Source organism: Grampus griseus (assembly GCF_964374135.1).
Source record: "Grampus griseus genome assembly, chromosome: 8".
In the NCBI taxonomy this organism is placed as follows: domain Eukaryota; kingdom Metazoa; phylum Chordata; class Mammalia; order Artiodactyla; family Delphinidae; genus Grampus; species Grampus griseus.
This window is the reverse complement of record NC_139002.1, coordinates 54,211,494-54,235,636: the sequence shown is the minus strand read 5'-3', so window position 1 is coordinate 54,235,636 and position 24,143 is coordinate 54,211,494. Positions and strand designations below refer to the sequence as shown.

The 24,143-nt window shown below is 39.2% G+C and overlaps 2 protein-coding genes across 2 annotated transcripts in view; both read right to left on the bottom strand.

Moving 5' to 3' along the window:
- INTS4 (integrator complex subunit 4) overlaps window positions 1-24,143 on the bottom strand; it is a 113,246-nt gene that overhangs the window by 23,778 nt on the left and 65,325 nt on the right. Inside the window, exons 12-15 of the mRNA XM_082659635.1 lie at window positions 14,036-14,178; window positions 11,311-11,426; window positions 8,740-8,873; window positions 6,604-6,761 (exon numbers count right to left, since the gene is read on the bottom strand). Coding sequence (XP_082515761.1) covers window positions 6,604-6,761; window positions 8,740-8,873; window positions 11,311-11,426; window positions 14,036-14,178 — 551 coding nt within the window. The remainder of the gene's footprint in view (window positions 1-6,603; window positions 6,762-8,739; window positions 8,874-11,310; window positions 11,427-14,035; window positions 14,179-24,143) is intronic.
- On the bottom strand, window positions 1,293-1,859 carry LOC309825814 (cytochrome b-c1 complex subunit 6, mitochondrial-like). Its single transcript, XM_082659546.1, has one exon. The coding sequence runs from the start codon at window positions 1,839-1,841 to the stop codon at window positions 1,503-1,505; it is 339 nt and encodes a 112-aa protein (XP_082515672.1). The 5' UTR covers window positions 1,842-1,859; the 3' UTR covers window positions 1,293-1,502.

Below are 24,143 nucleotides of genomic sequence, written 5' to 3'. Positions count from 1 at the left end.
TCCTTAATGATATAAATGAACTACTTAACCATACCATACTAAGAAATGCCTCTGATTTCTGTTCATATGAAGAAATAAATACCCATTATAAGTTAATTTGAGATAAGGTTTTCTGATACTCACAATTAAAGCATGCTAACTGGACATAGGTATAGACAAAGTGATTGCAACCATATTAAATACATCTGCCTGTGGACAAGAGTACAGAAAGTGGTACACACACATAAAATAGTTGTGTTCAGGGCTGGGACTACTGATTTGAAACATTTAATTTTTTTGATAGGTTATACATACCTAGTTATAGAATTACACCAATAAGGAATAGAATTCAAAAGATACTAAAGGATAGATAATTAAATTAGTCCACTTTCCTATACCTGTGTGCTGCTAACCAGTAACCTTTTCCAGAGGCAACTACCATACCAGTTTCTTTTAAATTCTTTTGGAAATATGCTACACATCTACAAAAAGTAATGTTTTTCTTTTCTTTCTTCTTTTTTGGGGAGGAGAGAGAGGGAGAATGAGAGAGAGTGCGAGCAAGCAAGCTAACAACCTCAGAAAAAATTCATAGAAAGCTGCTTTGTTTTTTAATGTCGTATCAAAATTTCACATAGAAGTGATAACTGTGGGAAACCTAAAGATCTGGCTCATGAGGGAAGTTAACTGTTTCAGGGCTGGGATACTATATCAGGTTTCATAGCAGCCTGTACAAAATTGTCCATTGGACTAAGTCCCTCCCTCTTATTTCAGGCAACTTTCTGATAGCTAATGCTGTCTCCTGAGAACCTTGATACAAGAAAGGAGATGCCCTAGAAAGGGGCAAAAATGAATTATTTCCAAAGTGACTGAAGAAATTGGGGTCTGTGGCTTATATACCAACTCTTTTGAGTTTTGGTGATTTGAGCTAATCCCGGAGAGCCTGCTCATGTGTGGGAATCAAGCACAATACAAGGCAAGACCCTGCACTAGCTAACCATAACTGTAAAATCCTATTTTGGCGGCCAGCTGGTCTCTCCCTTTCGCATCTCTGATGTCTCTCTTGCAAAAGATGGCCCTGAATCATTCTACGTCTGAACCATTTCATCTCCAGAAAGATTCTGCCTTCTGCTACATTATAGAGAACACTGACCAGCTGACTATACGTTAGCTGACTGCCCCCATGTGTTAAGTCATTCTACCACCCTTGCCCTGTAGCGTTTGTTCTGAATTGCACAAAACAAGATGCAACCCAACTAGCCATGGGAAATCTGAACTATTATACAAACAAAAATAGAAACTTGGCAGCCCTGCTCAAAAAGCTCTGTGTCCCAGTGTTTCCTCTCTGTATCTCTTTTTTTTTTTTTTTTTTTTTTTGCTGACCACTGGACTTTATTAAGATGGAATCACTGATAATTACACGGAAGCTACCTGCCTAAGCCCAAATCCTTGAGGTTCACATGAACTTAGTTATACAAATAAGAAACAAATGGCATGTTCAAAACCATAAGGAAATATCCCGACGCTCAGGTGATGAAGGCTGGGGTGAATGAATCGGCACACTTATTCCAAGCTTTAAAGAGTTTGTGGGCCACGCAGTGGTCCCTTGCATGCAAGAAGTCAAAGACCTCCTCTGCGCAATCCTCCTCTGTCAGTGACCTGGAGGATACATGCTCATCACAGAGCTCTAGCCGCTCCCAAGCCTTTACACATTTCTCCAGCTGCCCGCATTGCTCTCTCGCTGCTGTTAGGGGATCCACTAATTCCTCCTCCTCCTCTTCCTTCTCCTTGGGATCTCTGGATCCAATTAGCATCCTTTGCTCATCCTCCAGCCCCATGTCTGGCTGCTGTTGTGGACTCAACATGAGCAGCAACAGCGACACCTATTCTCTGTATTTCTTTATGCCCACGATCCTCAGGAAGCCTCAGTTTAGACATCCATCAGGAGACTATGGACTCTTTAATGAAAAAGGTACAAAAAAGCCCCTCCTATGTGCACTGTACTAGATGTGCTAGGTGTTTCCTTATTTGAGCTCATTTAATCCTTACAATGTGAACTGCAATTACAGGCATACTTCAGAAAATTGTGGGTTCAGTTCCAGACCACCACAAATAAAGCAAATATCACAATAAAGCTAGCTAGGCATGCAAGTTTTTTGGTTTCCAAGCATATAAAATTCATGTTTACATTACACTAGAGGTTATACTGTTCTCCACAGTGGCTGTACCAATTTACGTTCCCACAAACTGTAGGAGGGTTCCTTTTCTCTATACACTCTCCATCATTTAGTATTTGTAGACTTTTTGATGATGGCCATTCTGACCAGTGTGAGGTGATAGTATCTCACTGTAGTTTTGATTTGCAGTCTCTAATAATTAGTAATGTTGAGTACCTTTTCATGTGCCTGTTAGCCATCCGTATGTCAAACTATGTTGAATAAAAGTGGTGAGAGTGGGGCTTCCCTGGTGGCGCAGTGGTTGAGAGTCTGCCTGCCAATGCAGGGGACACGGGTTCGTGCCCCAGTCCGGGAAGATCCGTGGTGAGAGTGGGCATCCTCTTTTTCCTGATCTTAGAGGGAAAGCTTTCAGCTTTTCACCACTGAGTATGATGTTGGCTACAGGTTTGTCATATACGGTCTTTATGATATTGAGGTATATTCCCTCTATGCCTGCTTTCTGTAGTGTTTTTATCAGAAGTGGATGTTCCATTCTATCAAAAGCTCTCTGTTATCTATTGAGATGATTATATGGTTTTTATTCTTCAATTTGTTATTGTGGTGTATCACATTGATTGATTTGCAGATATTGAAAAATCCTTGCATCCCTGGAATCAATCCCACTTGATCGTGAAGGATGATCCTTTTAATGTATTGTTAGATTTAGTTTGCTAGTATTTTGTTGAGGATTTTTGCATCTATTTTCATCAGTGATATTGGCCTGTAATTTTATTTTTTTGTGATACCTTTTCTAGTTTGGGTATCAGGGTGATGGTGGCCTCATAGAATGAGTTTGGAAGTGTTCCTTCCTCTAAAATGTTTTGGAATAGTTTCAAAAGGACAGGTGCTAACTCTTCTCCAAATGTTTGATGGAATTCACCTGTGAAGCCATCTGGTCCTGGACTTTCATTTGTTGGGAATATTTAAATTAGTGATTCAACTTCAGTACTGGTAATTGGTCTGTTCATATTTTCTATTTCTTCCTGGTTCAGTCTTGGGAGATTGTACCTTTCTAAGAATTTGTCCATTTCTTCTAGGTTGTCTATTTTGTTGGTGTACAGTGGTTTGTAGTAGTCTCTCATGATCTTTTGTATTTCTGTGGTGTTGGTTGTTAACTTCTCCTTTTCATTTCTGATTTTATTGGTTTGGGCCCTCTCCCGTTTTTTCCTGATGAGTCTGGCTAAAGGTTTATCAATTTTGTTTATTTTTTTTTAAAGAATCAGCTTTTAGTTTTATCAATCTTTTCTATTGTTCTTTTAGTCTCTTTTTCATTTATTTCTGCTCTGATCTTTATGATTTCTTTCCTTCTACTAACTCTGGGTTTTGTTTGTTCTTCTTTCTATGGTTGCTTTAGGTGTAAAGTTAGGTTGTTTTGAGATTTTTCTTGATTCCTGAGGTAAGTTTGTATCGCTATAAACTTCCCTCTAAGAACTGCTTTTGCTGCATCCCATAGGTTTTGGATTTTTGTACTTTTGTTTTCATTTTTTCTCCAGGTATTTTTCTGATTTCCTCTTTGATTTGAAACAAGTCTTTGGATTTTAAATCTCACTATACCAGATCCTTCATGTCATACAGACTGTTTATGCAGAAACAGAGCAGTGTGACAAGATGGAAGGGCTGGAAAAACCTATGTTCTAGTCCAGGGCTTTGCTGTTCCTTGTCTTTGACAGTCTTCTCCCTTCTTCACTTGACTAACTTCTAGTCATTCTTCTGGTCATTGCTTAAATCATGAAAGGAAGGGTTAGGTGCCCCCTTCTGTCTTCTAGAAAACCCTGTACTTAATGTATTGTGTGGAAAGCACAATACTGCATTGCCTGTTTACCTAGCTATTTCCCCAACCAGGCTGTAAGATCCCTTGCAGCAGAGACTATGTCTTGTTTACTATTGTGTCCCTTCTGCCTAGCACAATGCTTGGCGCTAAAAAACCATATAACAAATTAATGAACTCCAGCTCCCTCACTCATTGTAAAAATTGGATAATTCTCATGGAATTGTTTTCAAATTCAATGAAATAATGTACATAAAACAGAAGAGTGGGCACTTAATAGACAGCAGCTCTTACTATGATCAAGGATAGTGGAGCCTTATAAAAGATTAAATCCATGCAACTGAAGGTGAGGTATGACCAGAAGAAAATGCCATCTATAAAAATATTAAAAGTCTTCATTCCTGGTTAAGCCATCATAACCAGAGTTTTCAACAAATATTTACTAAGCTCCTAAATAAGGCACCCAAAATACAGTGGTGAAGACAAAGTAGTTATGTCAAGTTCTAAAAACAAACCAAAAAAATCATCCCCCCAGGGTCCTCACTGAACTACAGCAGTGAGGTGAAATCTTATTTGGGTGACACGGCTGCTTAGATTACAACAAAGGACAATGTGTTTGACGGTGAAGTTTGTTTGATACTAGTACTAACAAGTAAACGGCCAGAGTCCTAATCAGAGAAACTTCTGTATGAAATTCTGACTAACATTTCACTTTTCAGCAACTACGGAAAAATGTAAATTCTGAAGAACCCCAGGGATCATCTGACGTACCTCCACTGATAAAAGAATCCCCTTCACTGCTGCATATCAGAGAGCAACAATTTTAGAGTCAAACAAAGCTAGATTTAAATCCCAGTTCTGCTACTTCCTAGCAAATTGCTTCATTTCCCCAAATTTCTATTTCTTCATTGTAAAATGGTTAACAACATCTAACTGCAATAATATTTGTAAAACACAGTAGGTCATCAGTAACTGCTGCACCATCGGCTTTCCTTTTCGGATCTTTCACCATCCTGGCCACCTTTCTCAGAACGCACTTACCTAGAAACATAGTGCCCGGGACTGACCACAGCACTAGAACTGCGGTCTGACCAGCCCAAAGCCCAACAGGACTATCATCTCATAAAATCCAGATCGTAAGAGTGACTCAAACCTGGGTGTCTACTGAGTACCTACTAACAGCCAGCACTGCAGGTGATGACCAAATTGGTTTGCTTTTGTGCATTTTGTACCTTCTCAGTGCCAACTGGATAGAAAACTGTCAAGGACAAAACTTAAATGTTTATTTAGGTGTGGCTGAGTGGGGAAGTAGAGCTTTTTTTCCTGGGCTCAGGGCCAAAAACTTCAGTAGCAGCTTCTAAATTTAATCACATTGGTGAGGGAGCAGATGAGAAAGAAAATGTGATCCAGGCATCACTTCAGGGTCAGCAAACTTTTTCTGTAAAGGGTCACATAGTAAACATTTTAGGCTTTGTAGTCCATATAGTCTCTGTGGTAACTACTCAATCTACCACTGCAGCAATCAAAGCAGCCATAGACAGTACCTAAACGAATGAATGTGGCTATGCTTCAATCAAACCTTATTTACAAAAGCGGACAGATATTGTCTTTGCTAAAGGCAAATGGGGGGCTTCCCTGGTGGCGCAGTGGTCAAGAATCCTCCTGCCGAGGCAGGGGACACGGGTTCGAGCCCTGGTCCAGAAAGATCCCACATGCTGCAGAGCAACAAAGTCCATGTGCCACAACTACTGAAGCCCGCACGCCTAGAGCCCGTGCTCCGCAACGAAGAGTAGCCCCCGCTCGCCACAACCAGAGAAAGCCCGCGTGCAGCAACTAAGACCCAACGCAGCCAAAAATAAATAAATAAATTCATTTTAAAAATTAAAAAAAATAAAGGCAAATGGGTTTCATTTCTTTTCAAATCATTCAGGACATACTAATAGGGCCTGGCAGACTCTGCTGATTGTTCTCAATATCCTTCCCTTCTTCCTTAGTAACAGAGTCACTAAGTGCTAACTAAGCACTGCTCACCCAGAACAAAGACTACCTTTCCTAGCTCCTTACAGCTAGATATAGCCATGTGACTTAAGTTCTAGTCAATGGGACACAAGTAAAATTAGAACATGCAAATTGGGGAAGTGTCTTTAAAAGGGAGTGGTTGTAGAAATGATGCCCTTCTGCTCTTTCCTTTTTCCTAGAGGCTGGATTACAAAGGGGATGGTTAAAGTTTGGATCTTCAGCCAAAGGCCACTTGATGCAAAAGATGGAGAAATAAGAAAGAATGAGTCTAGGTCATCAGCCATCTCAGCTCTGTCCGCCTATGAGAAACAATTAACCTTTTATCCTGTTTAAGCCACTGTTAGTTGCATTTTCTGTTACCCTAACTAATATAAGGTAAGAAAAATTGAAAACAGGTTCTTTGTAACTCTTTCTAGTTTTGTACTAATCATCAATCTTGTCATGAACACAAAGCTTTTCTTTGTAATATGCTTAAACCACAATCTAATCCAAATAAAAACATCAGAAAATCCTGTCAACACAGTCAGAAAAACTAGCCTATAACCAACATTAGAAATCAAAAGGATCAAGCCAAGCATAACAACGTTAACTGTGTCAAAGGAAAGGGATGGTCAATCACCTCACCTGATGGTGAACTCTAGCAGCTCCTGAGTTCCTTGAGGGTCCAGGTGTTGAAGACTGTATACCCTTTCAAGGCTCTGCTGCAGGAACTGATGGGAAGGATCCTCATGAGGCATGATATTGGGAGAAAGAGCTGATGACACTAGTTTTCTACCTGGTAACTAAGCAAACACAGTGGGGTTACAGCACCATCAAATTCTCTGGCTTAAAAAAAAAAAAAAAACCAACTCCTGTGGCTCAGTTTTTAGTAACACGAAGAAACCAGGAAAAAAATGTGAACCAAACAAAGAAATGGTAAAAAAAAAAAAAAGCTAGATAATTCTGTAAACAACCTTCTTCTCCTTCCTCAGCTTAAGTGGGAGAAAGGGAAAGAGAGAGAGAAAACGAACATGGTCTACCGAATACAGCCACAGCTGCAAGGAGAAAAAGAAAAGAGAATGGTATAACATTATTTTCTATTGCTAACTGAAATAAATGGGCTAACCACAGAAATAGGACTAAAAATTAATCTGTAGTCACATTTATTTTTAACCTTTATTTGATCATTCACTTCATAGAAGTGATGATTTATTCCCAAATAAGTTTACATAGCATGTTGTAAAAATGTTTTTTATGATGATAATTATAATCCTTGTTCTTACTGTTAAAAGTGGCTACCTTTCAAGAAAGGGATGAGGAAGGGAGAGCAAAAAGGATTTTACTTTTAACTTTGTATCTTCTATATAGTTTAAATTTTCTAACCATGTACATATATTATTCTAAATAAAGTCATTTAGAGTTACTTAAGCAGGGGTGAGTAAATACAAATAAAGAGCTTAGAAAAGTGCCTGCACACAGCATTCAGTAAGTGTTTGCTATTATTATCATTATAGTTCATTAAAATTTTTTTCTAAAAAAAATAAATAAATAAATAAAATAAACTTGGGAGTTCCCTGTTGGCGCAGTGGATAACACTCTGCGCTCCCAATGCAGGGGCCCCGGGTTCGATCCCTGGTCAGGGAACTAGATCCCACACGCATGCCGCAACTAGGAAGCCTGTCTGCTGCAACTAAGACCCGCAACCAAAAAAAAAAACTTGCTGAGAATCATAGCTTTATGTAATTATTAAGATATAACACAATCTTATCCTTGATTTAAAATATGTTGTTCCAGATTTCTTCTTCTTGCCTAATATAACATAATCAATAACCCAGGGACATTTTTTTTAACATCTTTATTGGAGTATAATTGCTTTACAATGGTATGCTAGTTTCTGCTTTATAACAAAGTGAATCAGCTATACGTATACATATATCCATCCCCAAATCTCCTCCCTCTTGCATTTCCCTCCCACCCTCCCTATCCCACCCCTCGAGGTGGTCACAAAGCACCGAACTGATCTCCCTGTGCTATGTGGTTGCTTCCCACTAGCTATTTATTTTACATGGTAGTGTATATATGTCCATGACACTGTCTCACTTCGTCCCAGCTTACCCCTCCCCCTCCCCATGTCCTCAAGTCCATTCTCTACGTCTGTGTCTTTATTCCTGTCCTGCCCCTAGACCCAGGGACATTTAAAAAATGAATCTTCTTAAAAGATTCAGAGCAGGGACTTCCCTGGTGGCACAGTGGTTAAGAATCCGCCTGCCGATGCAGGGGAGACAGGTTCGAGCCCTGGTCCAGGAGGATCCCACATGCCGCAAAGGAATTAAGCCTGCGCACCATGACTACTGAGCCTGCACTCTAGAGCCCGTGAGCCACGACTACTGAGCCTGTGCTCTAGAGCCTGTGAGCCACAGCTACTGAGCCCGTGTGCCACAACTACTGAAGCCCATGTGCCTAGAGCCTGTGCTCTGCAACAAAAGAAGCCACCACAATAAGAAGCCCACACACCACAACGAAGAGTAGCCCCGCTCTCTGCAACTAGAGAAAGCCCACGCAGAGCAACAAAGACCCAAAGCAGCCAAAAATAAATAAATTTATTAAAAAACAAAAAAAGATTCAGGGAAAAGTACAAAACAATAGAAGAAAGCCCAAGAGAGAAAGGTAATTAATGAATGTGTTTTCAGAGAATACACAGTCTGCTTTCTGCCACTTAACCACCACACGGACTAAAAATCAAAAAACCAAAAACAAGAACGAAAGATGTTTTCAACATACCCTCAAGGCAGGAACAAGATGAGAAAGACTGTCTCGGAGGTAGGCATAGTGTCTGAAGGTATGATCTGAGAACAATGCAGGCATTGTTGGACAGGTTTTAGCAGCATTGAAAATAAGAACCAAAACTGCAATGTCTGATAAATAAGTGGGTTAAGTAAACTTGGAGGTATAAAAGGTTGAGCTTGGCCAGAATTTGGTGCCTCTACTTCTAACCCCCCAAATTCCTGTTAAATGACTACAATTTTCTAACAAAGAAATGCAAATTCAAAGAGATACATTACCTCACTCCAAATTACCCCAATTACCCCTCCAATTACCAAAGAAAGGTTTTTTAAAATAATGTCTGCTGTCAAGAATACTAACAAATAGGAACTTCTGGTACAATGCCTACTAAAGTATATACTGGCACAATCCCTTGGAATAATAATTTGGTACTAGATATGAGTCTTATGAATGTTGAGTAATTCCACATCTCAAAATCAAATGGCAGAGTATCATTTACAGTAGCAAATAATCAGTAACAACCTAAATGTCCAAAACCAGGAGAATGATTAAATAACTTGTGTTTCATCTACTTGATGGAGTATTACGCAATAATTAAAAATTATCTTTATAAAAGATTTTTAACATTGCATCATAAGCATTTTGTTATAAGTGAAAAAAGCAGACTCTAAAATGTATAGACAATATATGACAGCAGCTATCTATCATCAAATGTTTGTTGATGAAATAAAATGTTAAAAAATAAAATGACAGCAAAATCCCAAACCCAAGCTTTTAAAAAGGGAGGAGGAGGGCTTCCCTGGTGGCGCAGTGGTTGAGAGTCCGCCTGCCAATGCAGGGGATGCAGGTTTGTGCCTCCGTCCAGGAAGATCCCACATGCCGCAAAGCGGCTGGGCCCGTGAGCGATGGCCACTGAGCCTGCGCGTCCGGAGCCTGTGCTCCGCAACAGGAGACGCCACAACAGTGAGAGGCCCACGTACCGCAAAAAAAATTAAATTAAATTAAAAGGGAGGAGGAAACACAACAAAATATTAAGTCAATTACATTGGCTATTAAGACTCTGGATGTTACATATTAAATTTCCTCTTTCTACTTTTAAAAGTTTTCTTTCTATGTATATTAATTTTGTAACAGAGGGAAAATCAGAAATTAAAAACACAAGATAAACATACCTTCCAATCTTCTGTATGTATCTCTATGGCAGAGTGTGCTATTTGCCTACCCAGTATCCATTGTTCCCTTTTTCCTTACTAATAGAATATTGATTTTATTCCAAATATCCTCTGACTTCCTGCCTAGAACCTGGACCTGATGACTGGAGCTCTAGCAATAATTTTGGACAACTGAAAATGGAGGAACAGAAAAATGGAAGGAGCCTAGATCACCAAGAATAATGTGGAACTACTGTACCAGACTGCTTACCTCCAGACTTCTTTTACATTGAGGAAAAAAAAAAAACTGTAATTAACATTTAAGATACATTTGGGGCAATCTCTGTTATTCACAGCCAAACATATTTCTTAAATAACACAATTCTCCAACTACCCAGAAAAATATCTTAACATTAGGCTTCCAAAAATGTTTAGTATTTTTTTTTAACGTGAAAGGGGCTTCAGATTTCAGGGCACTTTAATATGTCCTGTGTGATTTGTAATAACACCTAGCCCACAAGCCTCTGTGATGAGCTGAATTTCAAATAGTCATAGTATTGCACCTTTAGAGGTAAGGTCAAGGACATGCCTTTTTTAGATGTAAACACAGAGTCAGGCATTGGTTAGCACATCAATTACACAGATCTTTTAAAGAATTGTCCAAATGCCCTGTGAAAATAAAAAGAATTAAGAGAGAATACAATGGTCATCACAAAAGCCAGTTATTTGGCTGATCCCTGTATCTCAATAAATACCCCACTAAACCTCACCAAGGACGTGCTATAGAGTGAAAAGAACCACGGGAGAGTATGGATGTACTGATGTAAATGTATTCCCATTACTGGAAAACAACCCTACGGCATGGCATGCTGCCCAAAGCTATCACAACCCCCTTGAACTTGTATCAGGGCTAGAGTAATCATGCAGCCTAGCTCAGCCCATCCCCTCCTTCAGGCTGCAGATCAAATTAAGCACAGAGTAAGACATAGGGAAAAGTCCACAGGCTTTAAAACCAAAGATGTCTGTCTGGCTTTGAATCCCAGATTTGCTGCTTAGAGAGGTACTTAGCCTCTCTGAGCCTCAGTTCCTCATCCGTAAGCAGGGAATAATACCTCCTTCCAGGGTTGTTTGCAGATCAGTGATAAAAATGTATGAAGCATTTAAACAGTATGTGGAATGTAGTAGATGCTCAATAAATGGTTAAAATTTAGTATTAGTATTAAATGGCAAAGTTGAATTACTGTGAATATAAGAATAAAAGCTGAGGAAAATAACCATTAGGCTCCCTCAGGATATACTTTTAACTAAAAGAAATGAGAAAGAAAAATAACAACAAAACAAAACAAAACCCTCAGACCATCCAGGCTATACTGTAGAAAAAGATGCCAAAATTCCCTGCTAAATCAGCAGAGGATACAAGCTGGATCATCCATGTCTGGTTCAGCTGTGTCAAAAAACGGGTGGGTGCTCAGGAGCTCAGGCACCAAGGGAAGCACCAGGGTTGGATGCCGACTTCCCAGAAACTTCAAGCATCTGAAACAAGCAAAATGAGAAACAAGCAAACCTCTTTTTTAAAAAGTACTGAGAATTGGAATCAGAAAACCTGACTCAGAATTACAAATTCTCAACCATCTACTTTTGTTACCTCTATGACTTCAGATAAGTCATTCAATTATTCCAGAACTCAAGTTAATTCATCTAAAAACTTGGTTATTATGAAGACAGAGAGTTGATATGACAGATATTACTACAAGTTATTTAACTAACAACCATTTCCCCCAGCTTCCTTGCCAAGAGAACCCTGATTTTACTCAGGTATCAGGTAAGTAGCAAAGTGCTCAATGAAGGTAGGCCTAGCCCAAGGGCTCAACCACAACTGGTCTAAACTCATCATGGCAATTCCAAGCCCATTTTACAGAGACTGCTTTGCAGGTAGTCAAGTAACCCAGTTCTGGTCAATGGGACAAGAGGGGAAGTCTGCTGCAGAGCTTCTCAGGAATGTTTTCCTAATCAAATGAAGTGCATACAAATGAACATATCTATGAAACGGAAACAGACTCACAGATACAGAGAACAGATTTGTGGTTGGGAAGGGGGGTGGGGGAGGGAAGTATTGGGAGTTTGGGATTAGCAAATGCGAACTATTACATATAGGATGGATAAACAAGGTCCTATTGTATAGCACAGAGAACTATATTCAATATCCTGTGATAAACCATAATGGGAAAGAAAATGAAAAATAATATACATATATGTATAACTGAATCACTTTGCTGTACAGCAGAAATTAACACAACATTGTAAATCAACTATACTTCAATAAAATTTTTTAAAAAGAGAAGTGCATGGAGGGAATGTCCTTTTCTTTCTGTCTTAAGATATTGTCTTATCAGGTAGCCATATTGCAACTATGAGGAGAAAGCCAAGAGAACTGCAAAGAAGTCAACCAGAGTACTAGCCCTGTTAAGCTGTTGAATGACCAATCCTGAAATCAACTTTCTGACTTCTTGTTATGCAAAAAAATTAGACCTTACTGTTTAAGGCACTTTTAATCAGATTTTCTGTTACTTGTAGACAAAAGCATTCTAACTGATATCCTGGGTGAAGTTCTAGAATCAGAAGAGATCTGATCTGAAACAGGAAACTTAATAACTCTGTGGCCTTGAGCAGATATATGTTTACCTACAAATGAGATTAAATATAATTACCTCATACAGTTGCTATAAGGATTAAATGAGATAATGAGTGAAAAGTACTTAGCAAGGTGTCTGCCATTATATAATAAGAACTCAATTAACTATTAGTTAGCTATTATTAATTGGCTATTAGTTAACTACTATGACTACACAAAGGCCCTTTATAAGTTATAAAGAACTACATGTGTGCTGGTATTTATGCTTTTTTGTTATTTTTAATTAAGTTCTGGTGTAGAAGGTGTGTTGAATTGAAAATAAATATAAACCTTAATTTAATGTCCTCACTGAGTTTATAATCTAACTGAGGCAAAGATGACTAACACTATAAGGTAATGAACTATCAAATGAATGATACCCTGCTTTCTACCTGTCAAAGGTAGAAGGGATCACTATGATCGGAGAAAGTTGCACAAAGAAGATGAGACTTCACCAAGGACTGGAGAATAAGAAGATCAGCAAAAGAGAGAAAACAAACCCCATGAACAAACTGATGGCTATATGGGGTATGAAAGGCATCACATTTAAAACACTTGATACTGTTAGGAAAGTACACTTTTCTCCAGTTCTGTCTTAAAGAACTTAATTCACTAGTTTTCTGACCTCTCTCAGCCCATTTACTCACTGTGCCTCAGGGGACATTGTATCCCCACAGCCCAAATGACTGAGTGCTCCTTGAAGACACTCAATAAATGTACAATGAATTGAGCTGAATTGGACTGAACAAACATGAAGAAATGGCAAAACAGAAAACCAGGTATCGAAAACGTTACCTAGAGCAAGATTCCCTGGCATTTTTAGTTCTTAGTATGTCTTCCAAGCACCTGATTTGACCCACAGTTTTTCGACTTTTAATAACAATTTTTTCTGAAAATAAATCAATCATATATTTGCAGTGATCTCATCACATAAGCTCATTGAAATATGTGGAGTACAACAACGCATATTTTATATTAAATGTATGCAAGGAGCTCCTCAAACAGCAATTCATGAACAGTGTTAAGCTTGACTCTAGCCAGTAAAGCTAGAGGTAATCAGGGGAAAATATGATTGTGATTTTCCATCTGAAGACCAAATACTCACCCTCCCTTTAATCTCTACAATGATGGAAACAGACAAAGAGTGACTAACACTCTATAAGAGGAAAAGGAAATCTAATCGACTCATCTCTGTACCTCCAAAACTTACCACAGGGCTTGGCACATAGTAAGCACATAGCAGGCACATAGTATTTGCTAGATGGATGGATGGACAAATGAATAACCTAAGATGTGATATTCAATTTAGGAACCAGACTCTTGAGAGTATAGTTATGTTGAATCAGGTTTCTAAATTGAAGACAAAATTGAAGGCCATACCCAATCTATGATGATCCACTAAATAATGTCAACATTGTACATTTACCATATTATCAGACTCAGCGAACAAATGAGCAAAAAAAATCCTTACTTCCATATGGAGTCCCTATCAGTAGGGTACTTGGTTAAATTTTTCAGCAGCTCCACCAGTGCAAGATGAATCCCTTCTTTGGTTGAAACATTAGTGCAACATAAGAGTTCATGAAGAGCCTCTCTAATATCTCTGGATGAATCCTTAAAAAAAAGAAAAAGGTAATAATAATAATAGCAGTCACTATGGATTAGCTATTATGGAGGAGTATACAAGTTAAAGTGGGAGTACAGGGTAAAGAACTTCTCAATTTTCAGAAAGGGGAGGGCCTAGTGTTCACAGAGGAGGAAAAATTTGAAATGATATTTGAAGAATTCATTCATTTGTTCATTCATTAATCGGTACACTCAACATTTACTGAACACGTATTAAACAATCAACATTTATCAGCACCTACTATGTACAAGTGCTAGGGATACAGAAGTAATTAAAATTGAATCCCTGCTCTCAGGAGTTTCCTTTTAGTGAAAAGACAAAAATGAATAACTAAATATATAGGTCACATATGAGAAACTATAAAGCAGGTTAAGGTTAAGAGTGCTAGGATAGGTGGGGTATTTTACATGGCATAATCAAAGGGAACAGCAAACATAAAGGCCATGAGGTGAAAGCATGTTGAAAAATAGCAGTGTGGCTACAGCAGAGTAAACAAAAAGAGAGTAGGTACTAGATGATGTCAGAGAGCGGCCTCTTCCCTCCCCAACACTTTCTGCTCAACCTCACTAAAATGATTAGAAAAGCTCAGCAACAACTTCTTAATGCTAATGTAAATGAAAACATATCAGTTTTACTCTTATTTGGTATCTCCATAGCATTTTTTGCCAGTTCTTTAAAACTTTTTAATATAGACAATTTGAAACATATGTAAAAGTAGAGATAATTCTCCAGTTTCAACAATTAACTCATAGCCAATCTTGCTTCATCTATACATTTACCCACTCCTCCCAGATTATTCTGAAGCCAATCAGAGAAATCATAGCATTTTGTTGGTAAATATTTCCATAATATCTTTTTTAAAATTATTTTTTAAAAAAACCCACAAAACCAATATCATGTCTAAAATTTTAATAACTCTTTAATAGCAAATATCCACTCCATAATAAAATTTCCCTGACTCAAAAAGTTTTTATTTGTTGTAATTAGGCTCCAAGAATGTCCGCACATTGCAATTGGGTAATATGTCCCTTAAGTATCTTTTAATACATAAAATCTCTTTACATCTCACTTTTTTTCCCCTTGCAATTTCTCCCCTGTATATCCTGAGATGGTAGTTTGATTTAGAGGTTTAATCACATTCAGGTTCAATATTTTTATAAGACCACTCCACAGGTAGTAGTGTGTACCTCCCTCAGGAACTATATTTTTCTTTTTGTGATATTAGTAACCACTGAAGATCACTGCCTAGATCTGGTAATTCATTAAAGTTGTAAAACAATGATATATAAATTCTATCATTCTTCTTCATTCATCAACTGGAATACTTCTACAAAGAAAAACTTCCCCTTATCAACTAGCTGGTTGTCTTGAAGTTCCATCTGTATAGGAAAAGGAAGGATAAATGCTTGATTCCTTAATTTACCAGTTTTCAAAATAATGAATTGATTACTAAGCATCTTCTAAAGGTGACTAATGCAGTGTTTTGTTTTTGAATTATTATAAAATCATGGGTTTCAACAGATTTGCAGTTGTAATCCTTAATAATATGTTTCACCTTTGCCCAGTGTGAGTCTATTTAAGTTATCTCCTGGGTCTTTTTTTTTTTTTTTTTTTTTTCGGTACGCGGGCCTCTCACTGTTGTGGCGTCTCCTGTTGTGGAGCACAGGCTCTGGACGCACAGGCTCAGCGGCCATGGCTAACGGGCCCAGCCGCTCCGCGGCATGTGGGATCCTCCCAGACCGGGGCACGAACCTGTGTCCCCTGCATCGGCAGGCGGACGCTCAACCACTGCGCCACCAGGGAAGCCCTCTCCTGGGTCTTTTTGATATAAGCCTAAGGTAATAGCTAATAGCTAATACCTAATGTTTGCTTTCTGTATGACAAAGACAGTACAAGGTCATCTTGTTACCTTTCCTACACCACACTTGGAATCAGCCATTTCTCTTTGGAATTTTGGTTCCTTTTAGTGGGAAATGGGATCTCCAAAGCATTTTTTTAAAAGTCAGGTTTGAGAATTCCCTGGAAGCCCGGTAGTTAGGACTCCACGCTCTCACTGCCGAGGGCCTGCATTCAATCCCTGGTCAGAGAATTAAGATCCCACAAGCCACACGGCTTGGCCAAAAAAAAAAAAGTCAGGTTTACTGACATATAATTTACATTCTGTAAAATTCATCCTGTTTAATGTACACTTCCATGAGTTCAACAAATGAATACAGTTATGTAACCACCATGACAATCAAGATATAAAACACTTGCATCACCCAAACACTTCCCTTGTGTCCCTTTGTAGTCTACCCCTCACCCCCAGCCTCTGGCAACCACTGATGCATTTTCTGCTACAGTTTTTGTCTTTTCCAAAATGTCATATAAATGAAATCACAGAGTATGCTGCTTCTTGTGTCTGGCTACTTTCACTTAGCATAATGCATTTGAGATTCATCCATGTTGTTATGCGTATCAGCAGCTATTCCTTTTTATTACCGAGTAGTAATCCATTGTATAAATGTACCATAGTTAATTTATCCATTCACCAACTGAAGGATTTTGTGTTGTTTCCAGTTTTGTGACTATTATAAATAAAGCTGCAATAAACATTTGCATACAGGTCTTTGTGTGAACATGAGTTTTCAGTTTTCTTTAGTAAATACTTCAGAGTGGTACTGTGGGGTCATATGTTAAGTGTATATTTAATTTTATAAGAAGCTGTCACAGTAGTTTCCAAAGTGGCTCTACCATTTTGCATTTCCATCAGCAGTATATGAAAAGCGCCAGTTGTTCCCCATCTTCACAGCACTTGATATTGTCAGGGTTTCTTTTGTTTGTTTGTTTGTTTTTACCCATTCTAACAGATGAGTTGTTGTAATTTCTCACTATTGTTTTGTTTTTTGGGGGGTTTTTTGGCCACGTGGTACAGCTTGCAGGATCTTAGTTCCCTGAACAGGGACTGAACCCAGGCCCTCAGCAGTGAAAGTCCAGGGACCTAACCACTGGACTGCCAGGGAATCCCCTCACTATTGTTTTAATCTGCATTTCTCTAATGACTAATGATGTTAAGCATGTTTTCACATGCTTATTTATTATTTGCCACTGCTATCTTCTTTGCTTAAGTGTCTGTTCAAATCTTTTGCTCATTTTTTAATTGGGTGGTGTGCTTTCTTATTATTGAATATATATTCTTTTTATTTTTCTTTTTCTTTTGGCCGTGCCACATGGCTTGTGGGATCTTAGTTCCCCCACCAAGAATTAAACCCAGGCCCTTGGCAGTGAAACTGAGGAGTCCCAACCATTGGACTGCCAGGGAATTTCCTGAGAATTTTAAATATATTCTTTATCAGATGTGTGTTTTGCAAATATTTTCTCCCAGTCTGTGGTATGTCTTTTCAAAAAAAAATTTTTTTTGGCTTAAACAGAAATTTATTGTCTGAGCTCTAGAGGCTTGACGTCCAAAATCAAGATGTAAGCAGGGTTGGTTCCTTCTGAGGGCTGCGACACAGAATCTATTCCACAACCCCCCTCCTAGCTTGTGGTAACCTTACATTCCTTGTATGGCCTTGTAGATGGCATTCTCTCTGTGTCTTCACATTGTCTTCCCTCTATGTGCGTTTCTATATCCAAATCTACCCCTCCCTTTTTTTGGTACAGTTTATATATCAAAGCCATTATATGTGTTTGATTTGGTTCCATTATCTCTTTACTGTAGTCAAATATATATAACATAAAATTTACCACTTTAAGTAAATGTACATTTTAAGTGTACAGTTCTATGGCACTAAGTATATTCACATTGTTGTGCTATCTTTAAAATTTCTTACAAGTGTTTCTTTGAAGAAATTTTTTTATTTGATAACCAGTTTATCTAGTTATTTCTTTCATAGATTAAGTTTTTGGTGTCATATCTAAGAAATCTTTGTCTAAGACAAGGTCACAAATATTTCCCCTAAAAGTTTTATACTTTTAAGTTTTACTTAATACATGAAAGAAATCAAACTAAAAAATTTAAAAGACACATCCATAACTATATAACAAAATCTAAGAATCAGAGGACTCTTCCTTGAAGCTCAGTTGGAAACAAGCCTTCTTTATTCTCTAAGCACCCTCTTTTACCCTGCAATTCTCTCATTTCTTTACCCTATACAATTGGGGGGCCCACTTCTCAATAAACACATCTGACCATGTCATCCCCCCATTTAGTAACCTCATTTGGCTTCCCCGCCACCCCTAGGATAACACTGAGTCTCCTCAGCATAGCACACAGGCCCTTTACAATTGGTTCCCTACTGACCTCTCCTGTTTCACCTCCCACCCCTTCTCCCTCACAGCCACATGTGAACTTCTCAATGTTCCCTGTCCAGGTCGTGCCATTTCACACCCCACCCCCCATCCCCCGCCTTTACCTGCGGTCATATGCTAACCTTCTGGTGAGAATGTCATCCCTTACCTTACTTTTGATACGATCTTGTAATTATGGTTTATATTGCTGTTTTCTCTATAAAACTGAGCAACTAAGAGGCAAGAGGACTGTCCATCTCAACATCCTCAGAACCTAGTATAGAACCTGGCTCAGGAAAAATCAGTAAATGTTTCTTGAATGACTTTCTGAGGCATACCTGAGAGACACTGCAAGTTTGGTTCCAGACTACCATGACAAAGCGAGTATCACAATAAAGCAGGTCATAAATTTTCTGCTTTCCTAGTACATACAGAAGTTATGCTTATACTATACTATAGTCTAGTTAAGTACGCAATAGCATATCTAAACAAACAATATACATACCTTAATTTAAAAATACTTTATTGTTAAAAATGCTAACCATCAAAACTGAGCCTCAGCAAGTCATAATCTTTTTGCAATAGGAACATCAAAGATCACTGATCACAGGTCACCATCACAAATACAATGATAATGAAAACGTTTCAAATACTGAAAGAATTACCAAAATATGACACAGAGACATGAAGTGAGCTGCGGGAAAAATGGCACCAATAGGTTGGGGGTGCAGGGGGAAGAAAAAAACACAGGACCGATAGACTTGCTCCATGCAGGGTTTCCACAAACCTTCAATTTGTAAAAAATGCAACATCTTCAAAGCGCAATAAAATGAGGTATGTCTATATTATGAACTACTACCATATGAAGCGCTTTACATGAATTCTCTCATTTAATTCTTAAAAGAAACATAAGAATATGTGAAATTATCCTCACTTTAGAGATGAGAAAACCAAGAACCAGAAGGATTAAATAATTTGTCCAAAATTGCAAGGCTGCTAAAATCCTTTAATAGCTTTTAGTTGTTCTAAAGGCTCTGCATGAGCTGGTCCCACCAACCCCCTCCAGCCTAATCTCATACCACACACTAGCTCTGTTACTGCCAGGCCTTCTTTTGGTCCCTCAACTGTGTCATGTTTCCACCCACCACAGTTTCTACACTTCCTGCTCCTCTGCCTGAAATGTCCTTACACCTCACACTCCCAACTCCTCCTGCCAAGTTAGTGCCTTATTCCTCCTTTAGAGTTCAGGTTCAGAAGCTTTTCCTGATTGCTGTACCCCCTCAACTCCTAAAGACCAAGTACCTCCATGATATACCCCCATGGGACCTCACTTCTTTCTGTCGTGAGCTCCTTATTTCAACTTATATTACACCTTCATTCGTGTCTTATTTGTCTGTGTACCTCATACCTAAATTCTAAGGTCCATGAGAGCAGGGCCATGGCTTTTGCTCACTATTGTGTCCCCCTTCGCACAGTGCCTGGCACATAACAGATGGTCAATAAATAATAAAAACAAACAAACAAAGGGAAAAAGGGACCAAAGAGAAGAAATGACAGGTTGATTTGGATCTGTCTGGCTCTGTATGTAGCACACTTAAATAAGATATAATGCTTTCCATATGAACAAATCTCCACCACTGATAGGAGGCAGCTATATGGATGTAATGGAGAAACAATTGTCAAGTAATAAGAAAACAATTTTGACTCGTGTGTTTCTTAAGAACTTCCCAGTTATACAATTAACCTGTGTAGATTTGTTTTAGGAAATGTTTACTAAGCATCCTCTATGGGCAAGTCACCACATTAAACCCTGAAAGGATACAGTAAAGGGTACAACATGGTCACTTAAGGACTTCACAATCTCATCAGGGAGATAAGACAAACATACTAAACCTGACATAAATGGATAAAGTGTGAAAACTACATTAAGAGACACATGGACTTGGTACTCAATAATTATGCCTTAAATGAAGGAATGAGGGAAAAAGTCAATTTATTTGATATGAACTTCAAGAATGAGATATGTTGGGGCTTCCCTGGTGGCGCAGTGGTTGAGAGTCTGCCTGCCGGTGCAGGGGACACAGGTTCGTGCCCCGGTCCGGGAATATCCCACATGCCGCGGAGCGGCTGGGCCCGTGAGCCATGGCCGCTGAGCCTGCGCGCCCGGAGCCTGTGCTCCGCAACGGGAGAGGCCACAGCAGTGAGAGGCCCGCATACCTCAAAAAAAAAAAAAAAAAGAATGAGATATGTTGAAAGCGGTAAATTGTTATGTTATCCTTCTGCATAAAATTTTCCAATGGTATCTCATAATACTTAGAATAAAATCCAAACATCTTACAACAGCCTCCAAGGTACTCTACCTGCCCCTACCCACCTCTCAGACCTCATCTCATACCACTTTTCTACTTTCTATGTTCCACCTATACCAGCCTTCTTACTCCTGTTCTGGAAGCACACCAAAGCTCACCTATGCCTTAGAGCCTTTCTACCAGCTATTGCCTCTTCCTGAAGGTCCTTCCTCCAACTTTCACATGGCTGGCTTCCTTTTGTCATTTAAGACTCAGCACAGGCCCCAGCCGCTGGGTCGACCAGCTGTCCCGGCGGACTTGCGTTCCATAGCCCCAGCTGCCTGCTCCTTATTTGTGTCCTGAAGATTAGTGTGCCAAGTTCGTCTGTTTATTAAGATTAAATATGTAAACAAGAACCAAAAAAAAAAGACTCAGCACAGGGACTTCCCTGGTGGCGCAGGGGTCAAGTATCCACCTGCCAATACAGGGGACACGGGTTTGAGACCTGGTCTGGGAAGATCCCACATGCCAGGGAGCAACTAAGCCCATGCGCCACAACTACTGAGCCTGCGCTCTAGAGCCCGTGAGCCACAACTACTGAAGCCCACGCGCCTAGAGCCCCTGCTCTGTTACAAGAGAAGCCACCTCAACGAGAAGCCTGCGCACTTCAATGAAGACCCAACGCAGACAAAAATTAATTAATTAATTTTTTAAAAAGACTCAGCACAAACACTGTCTCCATAGAAAGGCTTTTACTAATCCCTAACTTTACAGTGAAACTTCCCATTCCTCCATCACTATTTACCTTCTGTATAAGACTTATCACTCTCTGAAATCATATTGTTTACTCTACCTGTCTTTAGAATATATGTCCCATGAGAGCAGGGAATCTGTTTTTGACCACTACACCTCCAGTACATAGACAGCACTTGTTGAATTCAGGTAGTAGCTCAATGTAAAAGAAAGGAAGAAAAGAAAGAAAAAAAAGTAAAGGAAGGAAAGGAAGAAAGGAAGGAAGGAGCAAAGAGACAAATTAAGGCTGGAAGGGTCAGGTAGCTAAATTTCAACACAGTGAAGTACAGAGGCACAATAACTATATAGAGCAGTGAGCAGTAGGGTAGAAGAACAGACAATGAGTTTATATAAGTCTAAAATTCATGGACACAACTCCAAGTCAAGGAGTTTAGACCTAAACAAATTCTTTGTGAGTTTTATACAAAAGTGCTCATAAATAAGCCTATCATGGCCCTATGAACAATTAAGTATGTCAAATTATAGCTTGGGATATAGCTCAGCTACTTAACGTTTACTGAGCATCTACTTGTGTAGATGCTACAAAGCACTGCGAATTTAAGAACGAAAAAATCAAGACTGGCGCCTTGAGAAGCTCACAGTCTTGTGGAATAAAGAATTAAACAAACAGAACACCTACTGATAAATGCCACAGCAGCATAAACAGGGTGTTACAAAAATACAGATGAGTGCTATTTAGCCCACTCAGCAGTACAGTTAGTTAAGGAAGGCTTCCTAGATATATTACCTAGTGTGGATTCTGGGAATAAGCAGAAGTGTGCTACATGAAAAGTGGCAGTTTTGCAGGCAGAGGAGAACAAGTTACAATGAAGGCAAAATGGTGAAGAAAAGCAGGATGATTAGCGGAGTGACTACAGCATAAAGTTCAAGGTGAGGAATGATGGGAATGAAAGCTAAAAGGAAAGGGGCTAGGCTATAGAGACCAACCATAGAGAACAACACAAAAAATGAAAACTTATCTTCCTAGGAAAAAATACGAGGGACTTAGCTGGTGGCGCAGTGGTTAAGAATCCACTTGCCAATGCAGGGGACACAGGTTCGATCCCTGGTCTGGGAAGATCCCACATGCCGTGGAGCAACTAAGCCCATGTGCCACAACTGTTTAGTCTGTGCTCTAGAGCCCGCGAGCCACAACTACTGAGCCCACTCTCCTAGAGCCTGTGCTCCACAATAAAAGAAGCCACTGCAATGAAAAGCCCACGCACCGCATCTAAGAGTAGCCCCTGCTCGCCACAACTAGAGAAAGCCTGCGTGCAGCAACGAAGACCCAACGCAGCCAAAAATAAATAAATAAATTTATTTTAAAAAATACGTGAAAAAAATTATAAAGATTTATAATTCAGGAAAAATCTTAAGAGAAGTGCTAAGCAACTGAGAGAATGATAAAGACCTTCAAAATCAAAGCACCTAACCTGTTTTCTAAAGTATGTAGCAGAAATCTATAACAAGTGCTAATATGTAAACATCAAATTGCTATCCCTTTCACAATATCTAAAAAAGGGGGGTGGGAAATCAAAGCCCAACTCTCATTTATTAATATTTTGAAAAACTTCAGTGACTTCCCTGGTGGTCCAGTGGTTAAGAATCCGACTTCCAATGCAGGGGACGGGGGTTCGATCCCTGGTCGGGGAACTAAGATCCCACATGCCACAGGGCAACTAAGCCCACACACCGCAACTACTGAGCCCGTGCACTCTGGGGCCTGCAGGTCACAACAAGAGAAAAGCCCGCATGCTGCAACAAAAGATCCCACATGCTGCAACGAAGATCCCATGAGCTGCAACTAAGACCCAATGCAGCCAAATAAATAAATGAAAAACTTCAGAGCTCGCAAATAAAATCCAGACACTTTAAAGAAACAATTGAAGAACCACAAAGAGTTGTACAGCCTGGGAGGCAAATCTGTGTTCATATCCTGGCACAGACACTTATCACCTGTACAACCTCAGAGAAATTACCTTTTTTCTGAAAACTCCAAGGTTGAATGAATTGATCCCTAAGATCCCTTCCTGCTGTCTATGATTCACTAGAAGAATTAAATCAAATCAAGGCTGAAAAGAATTCTTCATTATTTAGCTCCTGCCTTATCTGTAGCCACTTCCCTTCCCTCCTCTCTCTCTCAACTCTATGTTATATTACAACGAATTCCTCCCAATTCCTTGAATATATCATATCCACTCTTACTTCTGGATCCTTAGACACTGCTCCCTCTGTTTGGTATCCTTCCACCCTACTACTATCAGTGCCACTCCTTCCCAAGAAAATGTTTCATACACCTGAATCTAATATAATATAGTAAGTCAGCTATACTTCATTAAAAAAAAAAAAAGAAAGAAAGAAAATGCCTCATTAAGTCCTACTCCTTCAAGTATCCACTACAGCATTCCTTCTTTCTTCCCTATCTCCTCAACCTTACCCCAGGCAATTCAGGTTAGATACTCTGCATTCCCAGAGCATCCTATCCTTCCCTGATCATAGCAATACTAAGCTTTATTCTAATTTCCTGTTTAATAGTCAGTCTCCTCCACCACGAAGGAGTTGTATGATGAGAAGGCAGAATTGTGCTGCCTCTACACAATTTT